At 38.3% G+C, this 22,068-nt stretch overlaps 3 protein-coding genes across 6 annotated transcripts; 1 reads left to right on the forward strand and 2 right to left on the reverse strand.

Annotated features, from left to right (window-relative positions):
* Positions 1 to 445: 445 nt before the first annotated feature.
* LOC124297517 (hamartin) lies at positions 446 to 6,770 on the reverse strand. Of its 3 annotated transcripts, none has more exons than XM_046748641.1 (15): positions 6,650 to 6,770; positions 5,927 to 6,181; positions 5,395 to 5,666; positions 5,093 to 5,314; positions 4,561 to 4,754; positions 4,224 to 4,345; positions 3,845 to 4,065; positions 3,372 to 3,746; positions 3,026 to 3,214; positions 2,563 to 2,860; positions 2,232 to 2,491; positions 1,984 to 2,109; positions 1,565 to 1,801; positions 1,381 to 1,477; positions 446 to 1,292 (listed from the first exon to the last, which is right to left on the reverse strand). In XM_046748641.1, the coding sequence occupies exons 2-15, from the start codon at positions 6,033 to 6,035 to the stop codon at positions 787 to 789; spliced, it is 3,228 nt and encodes a 1,075-aa protein (XP_046604597.1). In that variant the 5' UTR covers positions 6,036 to 6,181; positions 6,650 to 6,770; the 3' UTR covers positions 446 to 786. The 3 variants fall into 3 exon arrangements, with proteins under 3 accessions (XP_046604597.1, XP_046604595.1, XP_046604596.1); XM_046748639.1 differs by having other exon boundaries at positions 3,026 to 3,235; XM_046748640.1 differs by having other exon boundaries at positions 3,026 to 3,235; positions 6,578 to 6,650.
* A 626-nt stretch (positions 6,771 to 7,396) lies between these two features.
* On the forward strand, positions 7,397 to 15,012 carry LOC124297516 (uncharacterized). Its single transcript, XM_046748638.1, has 20 exons — positions 7,397 to 7,616; positions 7,925 to 8,308; positions 8,498 to 8,619; positions 8,759 to 8,892; positions 8,976 to 9,136; positions 9,226 to 9,414; positions 9,483 to 9,544; positions 9,768 to 9,944; positions 10,331 to 10,653; positions 10,754 to 10,795; positions 10,945 to 11,120; positions 11,279 to 11,503; positions 12,398 to 12,451; positions 12,622 to 12,853; positions 12,932 to 13,080; positions 13,161 to 13,262; positions 13,341 to 13,550; positions 13,666 to 13,848; positions 13,915 to 14,064; positions 14,196 to 15,012. Exons 1-20 carry the CDS (start codon positions 7,611 to 7,613, stop codon positions 14,415 to 14,417), a joined length of 3,303 nt encoding a protein of 1,100 aa, XP_046604594.1. The 5' UTR covers positions 7,397 to 7,610; the 3' UTR covers positions 14,418 to 15,012.
* Positions 15,013 to 15,292: 280 nt separating this feature from the next.
* Positions 15,293 to 20,931, reverse strand: LOC124297514 (uncharacterized). 2 transcript variants are annotated; one of them, XM_046748629.1, is made up of 6 exons: positions 19,777 to 20,931; positions 19,192 to 19,539; positions 17,371 to 19,124; positions 16,424 to 17,260; positions 16,119 to 16,330; positions 15,293 to 15,942 (listed from the first exon to the last, which is right to left on the reverse strand). In XM_046748629.1, exons 1-6 carry the CDS (start codon positions 20,225 to 20,227, stop codon positions 15,774 to 15,776), a joined length of 3,771 nt encoding a protein of 1,256 aa, XP_046604585.1. In that variant the 5' UTR covers positions 20,228 to 20,931; the 3' UTR covers positions 15,293 to 15,773. The 2 variants fall into 2 exon arrangements, with proteins under 2 accessions (XP_046604585.1, XP_046604584.1); XM_046748628.1 differs by having other exon boundaries at positions 19,741 to 20,931.
* Between the last annotated feature and the right edge of the window lie 1,137 nt (positions 20,932 to 22,068).

The raw sequence follows: 22,068 nt of genomic DNA on the forward strand, positions 1-22,068 counted from the left end.
CTTGGCCTTTATTTATTTGATGCGCTAGTCATGTCCGGTGATAAAGTGAAGTTATCCAAATATGTTTGTGATAATCCGAGTAGAATGCTGCATACTTCATTTGTGAGACATATTCAAAACAGAATTTCAAATTTTTTAATTGTTCACGAATCGGACAGGGAACGCGTCACTAGATGTGAAACTGTGAACAAGCTGTACGCTGCTCAATTGATAAATAATTCTAGATAATGTCAAACTTCTTGGCAAATTAATGGGATTTACTCTAATCGGCTAATCATAAGCTCAGATACCAGGTTAACGTTGAGAAAACTTCTGAGTAGTTCGAAGCTATTGAGGCCGATCGTATTGATAAGGAGCTTAATCGTTTGCTCAAAGCTTTTGGTATACAGGAAATTGGCTGGGGTCTATAACAAGAACGTTATTCATTGTAAGATTGCTCACAAAATATTTCAATTTTTTTTATTCATATTGATTCGACAGTAAGAACCTTCTGATTAATTGTAGAGACTGCAGTACGCCAATATTTCAACAATTAGCGTGTTTCCATCAGTATTCGTAATCACTTGTTATCCCGTTTCAGCGGTCTAGCAGAAACTCTTGGTGTCTACGTGATAATAATAATTATTTGTATTATACAACACTGACTTTTCATTCATGAATCATGATTAATTGTTAATAGCTATGAAAGATATTCTTTTAATTTTAACCGCACCATGATACCATCGCAACAAAGTAAAAATTACGTGGTCAAGAAAAGATGGCGTTTATGTCTTGGCATTTTTCATTTCAAGCAGGAGGTTGCTGTTGTTGCTGTGTTTGACTCTCATGCGAAGGACTTGGTCCGGGATCAACTATAGCTTGGAGGTTTGTTATTTCACCAGCAGGATCACAACAGTCGCTCATCATGAATCCAGTTCCACTGCCCGACTGCATAAAGGCGAGACTGCCCTCGCTAGAGGAGGCAAGGCTGACGGATAGTGGAGGAGATCTTTCCTTCGGGGATGCGGAAGAAACCGTATTGGTCGTGCAAGCATTTGTTGAAGATTTATCCTCCAAAGTACCAAGCAGCTCTAAAACACGTTCCTCCAGATGTAGATTTATCGCTCGCTGTGCTTTGTACTTAGATTCTAAGGCCTCGAGTTCCGCTTCATGTCGCTCCTTTGCTTCTTGTAAAAGCTGATGTTGTTCTGTAAGCAAAGCTTCTCTTTGTGCTTCTCCACCTTCTAATTCCATCAGTCGTGCTCGCAGTGCTTCAATAAGTGAAATTCGCGACTCCAGTTGGCGTCGCAAGTCTGAAAGAAAAATGAAGATATATTTTCAAAATTTATTAGTCGCTTAGCAGATTGCACACATTTTATGTAAACTTAATTCATTACTCACTGGATAATTCTTCTGAGTACGATCTCTGAATTTGTGCAGCTTCTTGTCTTGCCATTGGTGTTGGACCGACCATCTGTTCTTGCAGCTTCAATTGTACCTGACGATTGTACAGAGGTACATGGGATCAAGAAAATAAAACGGAATAGAATTTCAAGCTATTCAAAAAACCAACGTGGCGAATTACCTCGCCAAGAAGCAGGAACCGCTTTTGCAATGTATCTAGGGCGCATTTCAACAATTTCCCTTGATTTGCAGCTTTGAGGGCACCCTTCAATTGATGAGCGGCGTCAAAAAGAGCTGCTTCGGTTGCACGTAGTTCCCGTAATCCTTGATCTACTTTCGCCCTTTCCTCTTCCAGCTCTAGTTTCAACGCTCCGTTGAGTTCGTTTAATTCACGAGATCGTTGCTGCTCTTCTGCGCACTTTTGGAGGAAAAATTCCTTTTATTATTACAAATTGAATTTGAAAAAAGTATGAAAAATAGAGCCTTTAAATCAATGAACAAAAATTATATTACAATTTCAATGAGAAGTCCCAGACTGCTGGTGTCAGTTTTCCAGTGTGAATAAAAATTACTTACATCACATCACTGTAAATAAAATACCTGTAACTGAAGCTGGTTATGTGTTTCGGCATGTCTTCTCTCTGCCTGACGTGCTTCTTTTTTCGTGCGTTCTAACTCGACTCTAAGATCCTCGGTTTCATTCTCAAGAATTCGCAGGCGGTCTCTCTGTTCATGATTTAGCCCAATATAAATTTTATACAGTATTGGTAGATTTCTTTATGTGCTTGGACAGAAGGAAAAAAAATAGTTACGTAGTATCATTTTGTTCGAAAGAAAACCAAGATTACCAGTGCAGCGTTGTGCTCTTCGAGGGCTTGAGTGTCCCGTAATTTTCCGAGCAGCCTTCGATTCCGTTCAGCATGAACTTCCCTACGCTGTCGCTCGAATTGCAGCTGCATCTGTGTCAACTGCAACAGCTGATTCCCACTGTCCAAATTTATGTGGATTACATAATCGACTCCATCTTCGCTTACTGCCTGGACCGATGGATCATCTTCTGCACCTTTCTTTTTCTGTCTTTGGTGCTGCTTGTGTTTAGCAGTTCCGGCTGCAGGAAAGAATAAAAAAAATAACTTTCTTAAAAGCAAAACAGAATTGAAGGTACAATAATGTACTAACTTTGTTTATTATGATTGCTGTGGGTGATGCGTGCACAAGCCTGGATGTAACGTTCCAACATAAAATTCGGCGAAATACAAGATTCAGTGTTCGATTTGTTTGCGAGATCAGATTCCTGCACCCTGCTTGAAACAACTCCGAGTAGAAGATGTTCGTACGGTACTAAATCATGTGTCTGAGTACTCGCCTCCTCTGTACTTTTTTCATGGTCGTTTTCTTCGGCATAAAATGGTTTAATACTTCCCAAAATTCCATCATTCTGAATGTTCATTTCTGGGCAGGAGGTGGTTCTGCGCACCTGAATCATTAGTCAACATATAAATTTCATAGCTGATATCAATATATAGCGTTAATCATTAGTTTTTTCGTCTTTTCCTGTCGCTACAGTTTTGTAACTGGAGCTTAAAACTAATTTTTATACAATTACTTAATTGAATACATGGTTCATACACCTATTAAATACCTTGTTGTAATAATGTGAAATTTGGTGGGACAGTGGTGCTTGGCATTGCGAATAAAAACGAAGACGTTGAACTTTCTGGGACAAGTTTGCCATCGCGGTTTCAAAAGATGAATTAGTATTTGACGTCTCTTTAATTATATCTTCTATGGATCCAATATTTTTCTGTGAATCTCCAACGATTTGAAGGACCTGTTTTGCCAATTTTTCATTCTATTAGCATCAAAAATAAAATAAGTAAAACAAAATATATAAGAGTAAACTCTTATTCAACCGATGCGATTCCCAAGCATTTTATTTTGTAGTAAACTTGTGATAAGAATACAGGCTATAATAGTGCCATACAAACCTCTTGATCATCTTGCCAATCATCGCTACTTCCGTTTTGACCCAAATAAACTTCAGTGTCCCTTATACTCCTCAGGTTACTATTATTTAGCTCGAATTCTTGGGACACAGAAGTCTGCGAGTAGCTAAGCTGGCTCGTTTGTCGTTCAGCAAATAATTTGTTAATCTTTTGAGATAGAACCACATGTGAATTAGTATTGTTTGAAATGTTGTCGATTGTGCCAGGTGTGCTGCTCATTACTCCAGCTGTGGAAGGATTTACGGTGATAGGAGTCGATGGCCGTGATTCATTCGATAGCCCATTGCCAAAAGAGCCCAAAGCTCGAACTACAGCCGAGCTAGTAGGAGGTGCTCGAGCCGGTTGTTGCCGCAAATCCTGAACATATATAGGCCGAAGTATAAGACATCGTCGAATAGCATAGCTTAAGCTTAGAAAATTCAAGTCTCGATTTTTACTAACTTTCAACGACGTACCTTAACTGGAGTCGTTTCGGGTGTTGCTTCGACAGCTGCCTCAGGTGGAGATGCCCCAATTCTAATATTATTTGGCGTTGAAGGTGTGGAGCGAGTTTCATGTGGTGGAGGACTATTGGGAGGTATACTCATGCTTGGTGACCAAAATCCCTCCTCTCCAACAGGTTTTAATCCAAAACTACTTACACCGTCTATTAGATCGTGAGAGTGAGAGGGAGGTTCTGAAAATTTATTCAACGAAATGTTTCACTAATGTTATCTCCATAAATTGAAAGAGATTTCGCTTCATATTTGTTTGATTTCCTTTTCAGAATTTCTTGAAACTCCAGAATGATGGTGTACAATTTACTTATCCAGTAGTTCGTAGAGAGTAATCTACCTATTATGGGATGTGTGATTGGTGGCTGATACCCAGTATTTATTGGCACATCCTCCCGAAATTTGTCAAGTGCAAATCGGCCACACTCAGCCACTACGTCGTGATGCTCCATTTTTTTCCACCTTAGACGCAATTAATGATAAATTATTAGGTATTTTGTCGACTGGAATGGGGTACGAGTAATTTGACTACATGTGTGACACGCAAACATAAATATGTTGAAAGCTGGTGCGTTTCGATGCATAAAAGATTTGCTTGAGAACATCAGTCCTACAATGGTATACATTTTTAAGTTTACAATCCATCATTCTGTTAACTAGAGTACACTGTAATTCACCTGTTGGCAGAAGTCTCGATTTCTTTGGTTGCCGTAACAAGAAGAGGATGCATCCGCACTAAATCCAACATTGGATTAACAGTGTATGAAAATGTAGCAAATGAATCACGCTGCATGTAGTGCTGTCGAAGGAACGACAAAAAGTTGCACGGATACATCGCGTATAGTCTGTGAAACAAACTTTCCAATCCAACCTACAGTTCGATAAAAGTAACGTTAATAGGTATTTTGCATTTCGGAGGCTCAAAGTATGTGTCACAATGAATAATATTATTCTTGGATATGAAGGTCGGGACCATCAAAACAATTTTTTTGTGTTAACATTTCAGCCCGGATGGGAGCCCTTCTCAGAACAATTTATTTAGAACATCTGATGATGAACGGACACTTTCAATTATTCAACAATTCACCAAGGTCAAGAAAAATCGTCTTCATGTGTGCCACAATCTTGAAATAAGTGTTTTTTTTTTCAGGAATGAGCAATTGTACGAAAAAGAAGAATGAGAAACAATACTACTCATTTCTCGTTTACCTGTAGATGAAAAATATATAGTCTGTCTCTCTCCATTTCTACGGAAGGTGAAGCAGAAGTTGCCAATGAAGCCTGGGATGATAGTTGATGGTGGTAGGAGGCTAATCTAGCGAAGACTTCGAAGATATCATTGAGGAATGGATTTAGATACGCCGGCAGCATGGGCAGTAACGTTACCAGCAAAAGCAGGGCACTCAGTAGTGGTAAAATCTCCCCATCGGTCTTGAATAATTCCGTTTGAAGGAAGTTATTGATAAGATTTATTTTTGTTGGGAAAAAGAGAAAGAACAGTACAATGTTACCTTGAGAAGCTTTAGTAGTCGATCGAAGAGGCAATGATTGGGGAGTTTGTACAGCCAAGTAGGATGCCTTCGTACTACGTGGCTTAGAAGTGTTAGAGCTTGTACCCGCTGATTTTGCCCATTGCTAGTATGTTTAGTTAGTGCCTCCGCTAGCCGGTCCAACAGATGCTTATCATGAGGTTCTCGGACTCCCACCAATACCTCGATGGCTCGGAGGGAGTTTGTTGAGAGGTAATAATCGAATAGTCCATTCACAAGCCAGTTATCTTTAGCTGTGATAGAAAATCAAAAGAGTTCAATCTCCAATATTAGTTTATATGCTTCTTAGCATGTATTGTGTAGCCTCATTTCATTGATTCTATTAATTTCCTTTGGTTATTTCAACTCACGCATATGATTTTTGTTCAAATTACACTACGCCAAGTTTTGATTTCCTAATTACCAAACGTAAGCTTGAAAACAATCGCAAACAAAGAATTTGGCAACAACGTTGATTCACTTTTATATCTAAAATTAGAGTAAAAATACTTACTAATTAGGAAATGATCGTGAAATACTTTCTTCATCTCTTCCACGGCTCCGAGCTTGTTGGACTCTAAGAGGTCAAAAAGCTCGGTTACTCCCTTTGCGCTAGAGCTCATTTTGAACCTGTCAGAGTTCCCTAAAATTTCTGATGATCAATATTTCGGTAGCCGTCTATCGTTTGGTGGTGAAGAAAGAGAGTCAGTCTTGTGGTTCGCACTTTAGCTTCTCCCATAGCCATCTGTCAGCCATCATATATGACCATCTAATCGTAACAGAGAATATTTATTCTTTGAACAATTTATTAAGCGATTGGTAAAGCGCTGGTTGGAAAGTTTGAAAAGAGTTTAGTGACGATGCGTGGCTGAACGTTGGAACAACATTTTGAAAAACCAATAAGATGTTAACCAAAAATATGGAACTGTAGCTACGTTGATTTATGTGCGTGCCATTTCATAGATAATTATTATTTCTAGCTATGGTACGTGTCAAGTTCGAGCTTGGAAGTGTATAAATACAGTTGTTAGCAACGAAAATACGCAAGTATTCGATCTGTCAGAAAATGTGAAAAATACATTGGTATTTAGATTACAAATAGAGATTGACGTATTGTGCAATATTGAGATTTGGAATTTATGTGAAACTTTATAGATTTTATTACTTTTCTGTCTACACTATTAATTCCATACATTCATTTGAAACGATCGGGAATACAGGCTCTGAAAAAACTCACCCGAGTTTTAGGAACTCTTTTGGGGCTATGGCGGCTTCATCTCTGTGTGCGCTGGACTCATCGTGTATGTGCGATACGCGGTTCGAATTATCAGCACGTCTCGGATATGTCGCTGCTGTTGCTCACACCTCACCATTTAAACGAGGAGATTTAAAGATCCCTTTAAACGCACAGGCGTTACAACATGTGTAACCATTAGTTATCAGTGGTATTTATCTGAATCACGTTATTGATTACGATTAAATTCGATCGAAAATTTTTACGACATAATTAAAATATAACCATTTTATCAACTTCATGTATCGTACTTATTTACATTGTATGTATGTAAAACGTTGCTTCATGACACTTTTTAAAAATGCGAACCCAACTGTCTTCAAAAAGAAGAAATGTAGAAATAAAAAAACGATTATTTGAGTAGGTCAAGTTGACATGCATATCACTGACCATGGATACCGCTGTTTTTGTTATTTTATTTATATTATTGCTGCTTACATGTATATATTCACAGTATATAGGAATAAAAAAAAACAAAAAAAAAAAAAATCATTTTATGTTTGTGCCTTTCGAGAAATTGGAGATTTTTTTTAGAGGTGAGTGAATGATATAATTTGTCTCGCGGAGCCTATGCTATTGCAATTATTAATAAATAAAAAAATTCGTAATATATTCTACCCTATTCATATTTATATTCGTTATTTTATGTTACAGCCTTTGGGTTTACGTGAAACATTAAAAAAAAAAAACTGTTAAATAAAAAAATATACATACAAGCAACACACAAAGTTTTTCAAAGGCTCTCAAATTGCCTTACGCAATTTGAAATCGACGACGTCCCAATTGGCTAACGACTCTATTACGATATTTACAATAACGTTTGTAGTTTCTTAAAAAAAAAAAACACCAATCAAAAATCGCAACCAGTCAAAGCTAGGGACGGTGTTGTTTCGAAGGTAAAAACATGAAGGTAAAATAATATCTATCTTTGGCATATTATTATCCCTTTTTTGTAGCCACACGTATTATTCGTAGGTAGAAGTAATTCAAGAGATTTCAAATTAAGTCAAAAGCCTTCTCAGAATTTGATTAAATAAATAACTCAATGAATAAATAAATAATTCTGAAAGATTTCATGAATTTGAAAATTCTTAGAAACTTTTATCAATTCTAATGGTTTTATTGTAACAGTAATATATTAATTATCTGATTTGCATCCAAATTGTTCACTTTGTAATAATTTCAAAAAGCATAATTACAATATCATTTTTTTTGCAGAAACGTAGGCCGTGTACTTGGAATCAAGTAAGATCGCCAGGAAATTTACCAAACGGAGCAAATTATGCACGTACAGCGGAATCAGTAGGAGGAAAAAGCAGGAGCTTTCACGAGTTAAAGAAAAGGCGTATACAGAAAAATGTTACAAAAGTACAGCAAACCAGAAGTAGCGAACTCAACAATGATGTGGAACTAAGCAAAGAATTATTTGGCTCGCTAGAATCTTTATTCGACGTAAAGAAACCTCTGCGCTTACAGGACCTACCCACATTATCACAAAACTACGCAGAACAAGGAGATACCACTAACTCTACGCCACAGTCTAGGAGCCCGAAAACTCCTCGGTATTCGTTAGATCCACCAGAACCGCACATTCTTTTCGAGGTATATAGAAACTTTACTACTCTGTTAATTGTAGGTGAAATACCATAATTTTTATAAAAATTTTTATAATTTTGATCGAGCGAAAGACAACTAAAACGAATTTCATATCATAAAACCACTAAAATTTAGCCTCTTTCTATTGAAGAGTGCTTTATTTCATAAATAAATGTATGTTCCGAAATATTCTAGTCAAAGAGCTTCATCAAGTCAACAGAATTTGGATTACTAGACGAAATAGTAGAAGAGTCTCTGCAGGCTGAGTCCAATAAAACTAACACCGAACAATTTAGTAAATCACAAGAGTGTCTGAGGTATGAAATAAAAATGAAAACTTTTCTTACGTGTGTCAACTAGATATTGTCAGTCGTTTTATGTATTTTTGCAGAATTATAACTTGTTGTAAATTTATAATATTGATAATAAAAAATGATTAAAAAATTTGTCCTATAGTATGGCTGATGAGGAAGATAAAACTGAGACTCAGGGTGAAAATGAAGGTGAAAGTGAAGACAAGGGTGGAGATGCAGGAGAAAATTCAGAAAATGGACCACCACCCCACCCAATGCCACCAGGGATTGGTGAAGGTATGAAAATGGACCTAATGAAGACTTTTTCTTAGTGTAAATGAAATTTTTGATGATATTCTTAAAATCTTTGATCTTTAAAGGAGTGCCTATCAAACCCGGAGGACATCGGGAGTCTACGATGAGTTCATTACCTTTGACGGACACTGCAGTAATGAAGGAAATGAAGGAAGCGGACAAAAGATGTACCGCAATAGCAGCTGAAATAGAACAGTTGAAAAAAGAGCTGACGGAATTAACGAACGTAATCATACTGAAACAATTTGGATAGTTTTAGCTGATTTGATTAATTAACATCAGGACTTGAGGCATGACGTTTGTTTCCCCATCTAGAAAAAAGATCTGACTCAAGAGGACACGCTAAAAATTAAAGAGAAGCAAGAAAGCGTTATGACCAAGCTTGGAGAGTTCGAGAAAATTACTAGGAAACTTCAACGGCTGTTAGGCTTGGCTGATCCTTCGAGTCAAACCTTTGCAAAAATGTTTGAAATGCTTCCGTATCCACATGGAAAACGAACATCGGTACAATTTTACTACTTTCAAAGTCTAATTGTTTGTTTCTATCTCTCATTCCATCTGTTCATATGTAGGATGTGACAAAGGAAAAGGGTGAGCTGTTCGACATCCCTCAGATGGAATATCCCGAGGACAAGTATGTTGTTTTCAAAAATAGCGTGGCTCAACATAATTACTATTTACAAGATTATAAATACTTACTATGATTAAATTCCACTGCAAATGAGCTTGAAATTCAAACTATATGAAACCTGTGTAAAAGTGGGAAATGAATTTCTAGAGCCTCCAAAATATGGCAGGGCAATGTGTTATGTTTTACCCAAGTGTAACATAATATAATATGACTCAATTCTTCACAGACTTCCAAGGGTGATTGTTTGCGGTAACACAGAAGAGAACATACCAAAGATAGTAGTTGGCGACAGCGAGCGAAAGGGGAAGAAAAAGTGTTTTCAAAATTTAACAGGAAAGTTGACCGAGTCATTGAACATGCAGGAGAAACTCGTCAAAGAAAATGCTCAGCTCGAAGGTGGAAGGTAGCATTCTTTATCTTACTAACGTTTATATTTATACGATTTCAGTCAATTCATTTCCAAATATGGATTTGCTATAATTGTGATTCCAATTTGCTTGAATTAATGTTTAAGATTTTTCGACCTGCACATAAGAGGCTTTGCCAATTGTTGTAGAGATAAAAAAAAGATGAACGTATGAAGGGAAAAAAAAAATGAAATGACTATTTGCTTGGTGATGTTACACTTTTGTCATTTATGGAGACAGTTTGATTTTCAATAGGTAATTGCTATCAAGTTACAGATATATAATTTGCCGCACAATGTGCTTTACGGGCTTGATAAACTGAAGAAAAAAATCTGTGTTCATTATAGAAAGAAGTAAAGTGATTCCGTTTAATATTTTAAAGGTATAAGTTGGAGGAAGCTTTGTTGGAGAAGGATAACGCGGTGGACAGCCTGCAGCGAAAGGTGTGTGGACTGCAGGCTGAGATGCGAATTGTAGTGAAAGAGAATTCTGAATTGAGTCGACAATTGGCTTGCCTTAATCAGCGCATCTGTTCGCCTCGCCAATCACCACCTCCCCCGCCACCATTACCACCACCAGTTCGTCCATATACAAGTAATCGTGGAATTTTCTCGCAAGACGAAGACAGTAATTCATGTGCTTGCAAGTGTTGTCTGCAACAAGAAGGCGGAGACACATGTGCAACGAATACGCGCACAGTTTGCGGTGACTATTTAAATACTTGAGCAAATTTTACAACATTTTTTAGTTTTTAAATGTTGTAAATTTTTTTCATAACTGTTTTTCACTTTCGCTATTATTTTAGTGAATGACCCATCAAAGGTCACTGGCAGTTACAGCAGCAACGGTAAGCTATCGTTTTATTGTAGCAGATTTAATGATATGTTCTATAACATTGATAACTCTTGGTAAATCTCACAGAACGCGTTTTTGCTGCTTTAAATTTTTAGCAAGGAACATATAATTCTGTACACAGGTTTGCCGTGAAAGTTGCAGGTTCCCCGAGATTATCTGGTGGTGCTTGCTGCGGTAACACATCAGGGACAGAAAGCGAAAAAATGTGCTGTAGAAGTCCTGCCGCGAACCAAATGCCACCCCCGGCACCAAGGGGAGCATGCCCTGCAGAGCTGGAAAACAAGCTGGCAATGTATGGAAACAACACTAAACAACTGGTAATTTCTATTGTTTCTTCTATAAAGAAACATTTGATTTTCATTCAGTCTCCAATTTCCTCTGAAATAACTGAACGCTATTTTATGGCTGAAAAAGTATTTTTCTTACAAGTTTGCATATTCTTTTTTCACATAAATGTCTGCAAATTTCTTTTCAGGAGCAGCAATTAGGCTGCATGGAGTCAGAGGTCCGGAATATGCAGATGGAACTTGCGAATGTCCAACGAGAAAGGCAGCAGCTTGAGCAGCAGAGAAAACTTTTGAAGTGCACCGGACCCTGTGCGCCTTGTTCCTGTTGCCCGCCCTCGCAGCAGCAGTCACAGCAATCGCAGCAGCAAATTCCACAGCTGAAAAACATGCCTCCGGCAATGCCACTTGCCAAGGTACCCATAGAATTGTTCGATGCGAATGATTCTCATTCTGTCCAGCATTACCATGACGAAGTCAATTTGTACAAGAATTTTATTGATCGAGGGTCCACTAAAAACGCAAACAATTATTCATACAAGTACGACTGTTTGTGATAATCAGTTGGGAAATCCATACGCTTTGCAGAAATTGTTGAAAATATTTAACTCTGCAGTTAATTCGGGGATAAGGGCTCAACAATTATATTCGTACTTATCAATTAGCATTTCAAAACATTATACACTCTATGAAAATTATCTCCGACGCAACATTACTGATCTGCATTTTTTTCTGCATTTGCAGTCAGTTTTTCAAGCAATTTTTCATGTCAGAATAGCGTCGCATATGTTGTCCGAAAGCTGTGTTTAGACGGAACTCGTGCATATCTCCTGTATAAGTAAATGCGATGGATAAGGATCCACATTATGCTATCAGTGCATTAGACTAAATAATTGCGTCATCGTCTAATATGATTTGAAGTATGAAATGATGGAAGAAAAAAAAATATCAAATATGTCACCCATCAGTAATTTTGTATGAAATAAACATATTTATATACATAAAAAAAAAATTGCCTAAGTGTTGGGACTGATTAAAAAATGCTACCATTATTCTGTACGTAATTTTCAAGCACGAACTTGAGTTGAAAGAATACTATTTTAAATATGATTATTTCATATGAATTTCTGTGTAATCCATGGTTAAAAAAAGTCATGAGTATTTCGTTCTATATAAATTATGTACAGTATAGTGTAGGCATACATCTAGATAGCTTAACTTACTCTGAGATCGGTCAAGGTTTTAAAGGTTTTATATATTAATCTATGGAACTGGAAAGCCAAACAAATGGTACTTTTGGTCATATGCAGATGAATCCTCAACAAGTTCCATCGTGTGCTGGTCCATGTACAACTGCACCAATGGTGAGTTATTTCTGTCACAGAAACTTTGCCATTCAATTATCAAAAATAATAAGTCATTAATTCCAATGCCAACTGTTGAGAATAACTTTTTTTCCTAAAATAGCAAAGTTGAAGTAGAATGAACGATTGGAACTCGTTGATATCTATTTATATAGCATTCATGATTCAAGGGAGGAAGTAATTGTCCGCAACAACAACTACGAGATTTAAGGGAACAGTACGCCAGACTACAAGATGACTATAAAAGCAAATTATGTGAGGTTTCTGTACTGAGAACGGAATCAGAAAAGACTAAACAGGAAGCAAGGGATGCCAAAGAGGATAAGGAGAGGGCAGAGAATAAACTTATTGACTTGGAGGAGCGTTTAAAACTCTGCGAAGCTGAAAAGAACAAGTTAGCAGGTAACGTAGTTACTTGGAAGAGTTTTTTCACAGGTTTAGAGATCAAATTCAATTTACTTTAATGTAAACTGAAAACAGGAAGTAAGGAGCAGCTTGTGGAACAGGAACAAGCACTGCTGGTAGCTAAGCAACGATTTCGTGAGGCACAAGACGAACTAGAGGAACTACGATCGCTGATTCAGGATCAAGCAAGCCAGCTTGAAGATTATCGCAACAAATACTTGCAGGTATTTTACGTATTCGTTACTGTGCTGGAAACAATACGAAGAAAACTAAGTAAAATATATGATTTTGTTTGAAAAAATAGGCACAGCAACAAGTCGAGGAACAACGTCGACAATTGGACCTTATGGAAATGGATAATGCTCGAATGAACGAAAATGTTACTTTGGAAATTGGCCGGGTTAAGGTATGTAGATGAAAGATATTTATTTTGTTTATCACAGTGGGTTGAACCGATAACTATTTTTTACTATCTCGTCAACAGAACCAATTTCAAGAAAAACTTGCCGAGCTTGCCCCTCTGCCTGACTTATTGAAACAAACACAGCTCAAATTACAAGAATCTCAGCAAATGCGATTATTGGCCGAGCGAAACTGCGAAGATTTATCACGCGAGGTTTTAGTTTTCAAAGACAAAGTGGGTACAATTCAAAATCAAATGGACATACTTCGCGCCGAGAATCAAACGTTACAGGCAAGTTGTGTTTCTTAGACGTAGATGAGATTACACGTCTATTCAGCAAATTTATCGCATTCAATTGTAGTAATACGTAAACTGATTAATAAACTACTCCGTTTACATAAAACAGGATGAAAAAGCCTCAATCGCAGCGAAATGGGATGAGCTTGAAAGAAGGAATGCAGAAATGAGGAATGAGAACGAAAGGATGAAGAATGCGTCGGCAAGATTTGAGGAGCACATTGCACAGATGCAAAAACGTATAGATGAAAAGATGCACGAGGTCACCCAGCTAACAGCGATGCTGGATCAAGTAACTTGAAGAACGTATTTGAAGAGTAATTCAAGGTATCTATTTACCTGTAATGTTATACTGTAGGTGCGTGAGGATTCAGCCCGTCAAGTAGCCAGAACAAAAGAGAGATGCGAGACGGTAAGACGTTCGATGCAGGGACAGATTGCCGAAATGGAAAGACAGCTGGCACAATGTAGAGCGACAGCAAGAGCAGCTCAAAAAGATAGGGACGAGGTGACGTATATTTCTTCTGCAATTTATGTAAAAATATTGAAAAGCAGGTTCAATTACAGTCGTAAGAAGGCAGAGATAAATGGTTTCAATTGAAATCAGTAATAATCATCCAAGATTTCATTTCGCTACAGATTCGTCAGAAAATGCAAGGGCAGATCAACAATTTGAATGAGGCCTTTGAACACGCTCAAGGACGCATCCGATCACTGCAAGGACATGTAAATTATTTGAAAAATTCGTACAGCAACATTTTCCGGGGAGGTCAGGGTCAGGGTCAGGGAGAGACGCCACCATTACTGCCAGGTGAGCCTGGACAGGGCCAAGGATATGACTCCTGCGACTGCAACTATTAATTACTGATATTACCATTAGGAATACAGTAATTGTAGCGATAGTATAAAAGTTTCTCGACGTCGAGTAAAATTTTAGCGAGCCAAAGTTCATCTTTCGATTTACGTGTACTTTTGTATCAATTTTTCTATGTGCAGTAAAAATACTGAGTTAGATCATAGATTTCGATGTCAAATCAAGGAAAATTTTTAAACCTAAACTACGACTTAAATTCAATCTACATTACAGATGAACAAAATTTCTGCAATTTTTTTGTTCCCATGTCCTGTTGATTATTGCAACTGGTTTCCATGTAAAGGAATATTAATATTGTTGTCTATTTAGTATAATTTGATAAAATATACGTGGAAAAAAAAAAAGAGGAAAAAGTTTTGTAAAACCTAAAAAAAAAAAAAGAAATCAACGGAATAGAAATAAAAATCGCGAAGTCCAAACCCGGTAGAAGAAAATTCTTCCAGTCTTCTGAAGGTAACAGAGCTCTTGGAAACATTTACTGCGCATATACATACATATATTTATAATAGTCGTACACATGTTCATCATTGCAATGGCAACAACCCATAATGACCACAACCTGATGAAGTAAGTGCGAAATAAGGAAAAAAAAAAAAAAAGATTCAGAAAACATAGAAATTATATAATAGATGCATGCGTATGTACTCCATTTAATAAAACTATCATGTATTTCGTAGTCTGGATTATAATTTGGAGGAATTAATTTTCAAATTTTCAACATTGATTTGCTCCCATTTTTAAAAACATCGTTCGTCAACCAAATCTTACTTCATATTATTTGCTTCCTTGGAAAATAAATAGTTAACATATGTAGGATATTTTTTTTCATACGCAACCAAGGTTTATTTTGAAAACGACGAAATTCAGTATCAACGCCGTTCTCTTCAACTTTATTATATGCATTTTTTTTTTCGTATCCACTGTTTTTTATTCATGGAATGTTTGCCCCCCCCCCCCCCATAGTTCGTCACTGAAACTAAGAATTAAAATAATGAAAAGTAATAGAGTCAATAGAAATAAAGAAAAATTATTAAAAAAACTAATCATCAGTATAACAGTTGATAGTACGGTAAAGCAAAGTAATTTCTGGAACAAATGTAATGAACCATCAATGAAATATTCGAAGTCTTTCTCTTTATATGTTTTTCAGCAAAATGTACGAACAATATTGCTTTACGACACGAAACATTTCAAAGACACTGCAATTCATTTGCACACCACAAATAAAATCTACATTGATAAACTGAGTTACTCAATAACACGTGAACAACGATATTAAACCTAATGATAGCTACTTTTAACGGGTGAGAAAAGCACAATTCAGATCTTCATAGCTTGGCTGTTCAGTTTGTTGTATCTGCGGAGTGTAACGTGTTCAACATTCCAAGAACTGCTTGCGATCGAGAGCGTAGCCTTTCCATTTCTGCTCCAAAAATTTCCAGCTGGGCTTCTATTTCTGCAGCCATTTCTAGTTTTCGGGCACATGAAACGCAGCATTCCGTATGATTGCACCTGTGCAATGCATATTTTAATTAATTACCTTATATTTTGCTGCTACAAACATGCTGGGTCAATAGTCACTAAGACTATCCTCAAACTAACACAGTTTATGAAACACGTTGTTGTAACATCAGGTTCGAAAACGTAAGACTTTGAAATTTCACCTTTTCTATCAATTTATAACACACCTAGTATTTGTTGATCCGTAATGAGTTGTCTGTTGTCGACATTGATTTAACAGACTAGGAGGAGGGGTACTAGATCTGACACGAATTTCGGGCACGGTACTAGGTGAAACTTTGTTGTCAGAAATGTTCTTAGCATGACAGTCTCCACAGCCTCTCAAAAAGTCCATGAGAATACCACGTACTCGTTTTCCACTTGAGCGTCGACGTCTTACCTGCAAGAAGTGTACCGTTGTCTCACAGATTTACTTTATAAAAATAACATGGCGAGTTTCATTTTTTCGTAAGATTATCCAGGATATACTAACCTCGGAAGGTTCGTGTGGATGGTGCGACAGTAAGGGATCGGTGGATAGATTACTAAACGAACCACTTCGCGATCTGCAACCCACACTTCTACAACAGCTCTCAATTACTCTTGCATTTGAAGTAGACGGTTTCTTAAATACATCATCGTCGTCATCTTCCATTGTGGTATTTTTCCTCATACTGTGAGAACAAGTTACATTTTCGTCCGTCAAGTTGGAAGTAAAGTGCAACAAATGATTCCTACTTAAGTTCACTTCAGTCTTTGATTGATCGTTATCTTTAGTGTTTTGCAATCTTGAACATCTCCCCGTTTCCCTTAAATTTGAAATGATGGACGCACAATCGTGATCACCATGACAATGTCTCGAAACTCTGTGACGTGGAGAATAATCACAGTGTTCGTGTTCGCAATTACAGCTAAAATAGTTCTTTGCGAAATTTCTCGTATTTTCGTCTTCTGCAAAGTTTGAGGATCTCTTCAATTGATTAACATTTCGAGAATTACTGTGCGCCTCGTACTTCCGACAATTATCATCTCTCTCAAAATTCATCGAATACTTAGAGTTTTGACATTCTCTGAAGTTATCTGTAGCAGATGTCGACTCCTTAGCTATAGTTGGTAAGAAAGAACTATAGTTCTTCAGGTGACCAGATTCACTAAGCCTCAATGGTGGAATTTTTGCCTTTTTATTCGTCGAGCAGGAAAGAGGATCAACAGTTAAATTCCGTGTGTTTGGTGTCTTTTGCCAGCACCCACAAGATCCTCTCTCGTTTGCTTCATCCATCTCATCAGTGACTTCTTCTGTTTCATCTTCAGTGTTTGTTTCTTGACTAACCTGATATCAAGAGAATAGAGCTCAAAATATAGATACACGATTGGTTACAGTTTTGTTATAGGATTACATTCAAACCAGCTATGTATAAATAAATATTGTAAAACACTGACCTCTTTGCCCCAGATGTTGATGGTTCCATTTATTTCCGTCATCCGAACTTCTACATTTCCGAGTAAATAAGGTCCGCACTCACGGACAACAGGTGCAGCTCGTTCACCATCTTTGCCATCTTGACTTTTTGTCTCGTCCTCAGCTTGGATAAGAAAGCTTGTTTCCAAACTATTTTCATCCTCACGATATGTAAAGCATTTCACACCGGAATCCAGATCTTCAACAGCATCATTTTCTTTCGGTGGATCTTCCAAGTTCTCCAAAGGTCTATTAGTGTCATTTGATTGAGGCACAAAGGGTTGAGAGTTAGTCTTTACATAATCTCCTGGATACTTAAATTCGGTCTTTGTCCTTCTGTGTAATCTGTTAGAGCCATCAGCTCTGTGCGGGATCTTTGGAGGTTGAAGAAAGTTTGCATTCTCGGGCATTTCTGTAGCTTTTCTCTTGTTTGAACCCCGATGATTGATCGGTGTATTTAAGCTAGAAACTCCAGGACTACTGAAGCCCGTTCCAAAGGTATTCGCCATATTTGAATTCCCAATTACATTATCATCAGTTTTTGACTTTCGTCGTGTTATGTTTGATAGCATCCTAATTATCTTTGAAGAAGTTTGGAATGCATGTGAAGGCTGATGAGGTGGACGAGGAGGGGTTTCAGATGCTCCTATGAAGCTGTCTTCAGCGTTTGAAAGTGGTGTCAGATTGGGTAGCGGTCTGATGGATCCGTTGGAAGCTGGAAAACTCCCAGGGCTTTCAGTCCATTGCGTGTTGCAGCTAACAGCAGAGCCCATACTGCTAGTGGAAAGTTTTGGATTGGTACAGGCATTAGTAGGTGGATTAATTTCAATTTTCTGGGAATTTGGAGGTGGGTCAGTTTGTATTGCGACGGCAACCAGTTGGGGAGTCGATTTTTGGTTGACAGATAATTTGGATATTGTTTTTTTCAATTCCTCTAATTCTTGTTTAAGCTCAAAATTTTCCGACAGTGTCTTCTCATATGCTTCTCTTATCTCCTTGCACTGGGTTGTTTTTTGATTTAACTGAGTTACAACTAATGCTAACTGTGCTAGTGTTTCGGCATTATTTTTCTCATCAGTTTTAACAGCTACTACCGTCTCAATGTCCTCTTGATGCTCGACTACCTCCATTGGAGTTTCCTTTACACTTTGAACATTCTTAATTACTATCTCGGAGGACGGGGCCTCGCTATGAACATTTGTAATTTGCATTTTCTTGTATTCCGTTACTTCATTGCAGGGAGTTTTCTCATTAGATTCTACATTTACCAAGTTTTTATCCATGCTAGAGTTTGAGCTACCTCTCATGTATTCATCGTAGCCGATCGATCGAACATCCATAATATTCTGTCCTTGTGTCTGACCGTTCAAAGCGTAGTTCACTGTTATTTGTTTCGGTACCCTAATATTTTTCAAATGATCACTCAACAGTTCGCCATTCATGTTCGGTTTTTTCACCTTGGCAATGTCGTTCTCCACATTCATTTCATTTATTGTTGTGTCCTTTTGTCGATGCTCGCGATTTACATTCTTTGCATTAACTTTCGCTTGCGAATCATTTTCATCCTCTCGTATTACGCAGCTATTTACATCTTCATTTGTTGAAGCAATCCCCTCCTCCTGATTAAGCTGTTCTCTTATTTCCAAGTCTTTCAACACATGTTCAGCATAGCCCTTGATACTTTTTCGACCTCTTGTTTTCTGATTATATTTATTCACCTCTTCATCTTGGCAGGCTGTAAGAACAACAATACAACAAAACTATGTACATGCCGGGTCAAAGACCAAATAAAATTTAACTACCTTTTCCGCTAAAATCTGAACGTCTTCTCGATTCTTCCATGGCCATGCGCCTCTCAGCTGACCTCCTATTCATATCTTTTAAGTCCTGAATATAACGTTTCACTTTGCTCTGTACGCGACTGTACTTGTTTACACTTGAGACGGAGGATTTGCGCAACGGACGATATTCGGACAGATTTTGCAGGGACTGACTTCTCTGTTGTTGATTAATCACCTTTGATTTATCGGATCTCAATGCCATGTCATCAGACATAACATCTTCTCTCTCAATTTCCTCTTCCGAAAAATCACCCAACATGTCATCTGCGACTTCGACCTCTTCATCCCTTGGATGAATAACACCTATGTCTAAAGCAGAACCAACATTGAAGTGACAAGTTCTGTGTACTTGGTGGAAAAAGAAAGATCTTTGAGATTAGAACTTTGGGTAAGGAAAGGAAAATTGTGAATCGCTCGAGCTGGAATTGATGACTTGACAATAACAGTCTGCAGAGCGATGTTGAACAAATAGGATATGATAACAGGAAAAAAAGAAAAAAAGATATACACCGTATTCAGGAATGTAAGAAATCTGACAGATTTCACCATGAATTTCCTCCTCGTCGTCGTCGTCGTCTTCGTCGTTATCATCATCGTCGTCCTCATCATCATCATCATCATCATCATCATCTTCCTCCTCCTCGTCGTCCTCCTCGTCTATATCCTCGTCGTAGGACCTGGAGAAGCGATCAACGTCGTCGGCTTCCTCTCCGGAAGAGACTATGCAAACGCTGCCCTCCTCGTTATCATCTTTACCCTCGTCAGCCCGTTCCTCGGTGGTGTGGCTACGGCTCTGGCCCTCGTAATCGTCCGGCGGCTCGTCGGTGCCTCGCAAGGGGTTCACAGAGTTATCAAGCGGCAGGAGTTGCTGGATGTTTTCCCCGGCTGTATACGGCAGGCTAATGTCTTTGCTCGAAACGCTTATAAACGTCGGCATCTCCTCGTCCTCGAGCATTTCACTTTTCCGATCCTCAAAAATCTCGGTGTTATCCGACATTTCCTTCTGTTGTTTATCAAACACGCTATACTAGCGAGGGCTTCATCTAGAGACACGAGACATTGGGTTCAAAGTATGTTTAACTTTAGCCGCTGCCGTTGCTGCGTGTTAACCAGTTACTAGGTATCCCTGAAGTCGTGTCGTGCTTCGTGTTCGCGCACGGTTCGGTACCCCGGATGCCGACGCGCGCGATTTTTACACCTGTCAGCCATTTTCCCATCTCGGAACCGGTTAGCGCGCCAATTTTCAAACTGATCGAACTTCATCGAACGTTTGTGATTGCCTGCGTCGGCGAATAGCGTGAAAAAGCAATAATGCAAGTCTGTACAAACCCAAAAAGTTTATTTTTCAAACTGGGTTTCATTTACACCTTCATATTACCTTGAATATTTCTTTCATCAAGAATCTCCGCTGCCGCCATGAATTTTTAGGTTACACGCTGCCTGTCGCAAGATCGCGATACTCACTTGATAGATCAATTTTTAGTTATGACGTAATTCGTAAGATGGCGCATTTTACATTATGCATTTGACAAGGGTCGATAGCGTAAGTCGATACTATCGAGATTTCTCGAAGCGTTCGACTATTTGAATAAGGAATTGGTTTGGGTTCAATTATTACGGAGTTAGATTGTAAAATATCGTAATTATAAGTATTACGAGATGATGCAATAACCCGAATCCCGAATTAATGAGCTGATAAATAGAGAAAGAAACAAGTGATTGTACAACGCGGAGCCATGCAAATTGACAATCGGGCAATTACAATCAAAGCGCATTATAATCCATGCGACGGCTCGCGTGATGATATTTCATCAGATTCTTTAAAACAAAAAAAAAAAAAAAAAACAGGTTCTTCACACGACGTGCGTGCAGCGTAAGATTATGAGATATTCATAGGTATATACGTGTATTAAATTCGCTGTAAAATACGCACACGGTTTCACTAGGAAAAACTCACTTACATTACACAGGTGTACGACAGGATTGCGCAAATCAACTTTAGTCCAAGCTGCATCATAACGTAGGTATATTGCAGCGCTCTCATATAACAGGCCTGTCTGCCTACTGCAGCACAACAAACTGACAAAGTAGCAAGTTACATAGATACGTGGTAGATGGAGAATCTTAAAAACGTATGCGTTCATGACTCCTCCGAGTATGCGTTGTCCAACGTGCGTGGCGCGCTAAGCCTGCGATATACCTCGATTCAAAATAAGTACGAAGCGAATAATTTGCCGACGGTTTTAAACAACCGTCGCAAATCACGTCGAACAGCTCTCGTCAAGCTGTCATCGTCTCGCTTTGTTGCGTTACGCTACTTTGGATAAAAAAAAAAAAAAAAAAAAAAACACTGTCAATGAAAAAATACAACCATCTCAACGGTTTTCTGCGGAGCGATAAGACGCAATTTCAAGTCTCGAACTGCCGTCCCGATTTAGGTGATCGCAACATTCTACATTGCGCTAAAACGTGCATTAACGTATCAAAAAGATGCGTGGGAGTCAGAGCTGAGCCGTCTGATCCGCACGTCTCGCCTGCCTCGCAACAGCTGTGATCGGATTATGACAGTCTTGTACAGGCGTATACCTGGCTGTGAAACGAGCTGTCGAACCTTGAAACGTACTATCGCTTACATGGAGCGAAGGATCGGCGACATGACTACAGAGCTTGATATAATGGCATGGCTTGTGTGCAACGTTTATATGGCACGAGCGAAATGCCGCCCGCGCCTCTTCTCCATAACCAATCATTGGATCTGAAATAGGTAGGGGGGGGGGGGGGGATAAGTATATTGTACTTTGTTTAGATATTTCAGTTAATAGATATTTCGATCAAAGG

The sequence above is a fragment of the Neodiprion virginianus genome, chromosome 2, assembly GCF_021901495.1.
Source record: "Neodiprion virginianus isolate iyNeoVirg1 chromosome 2, iyNeoVirg1.1, whole genome shotgun sequence".
NCBI lineage: Eukaryota > Metazoa > Arthropoda > Insecta > Hymenoptera > Diprionidae > Neodiprion > Neodiprion virginianus.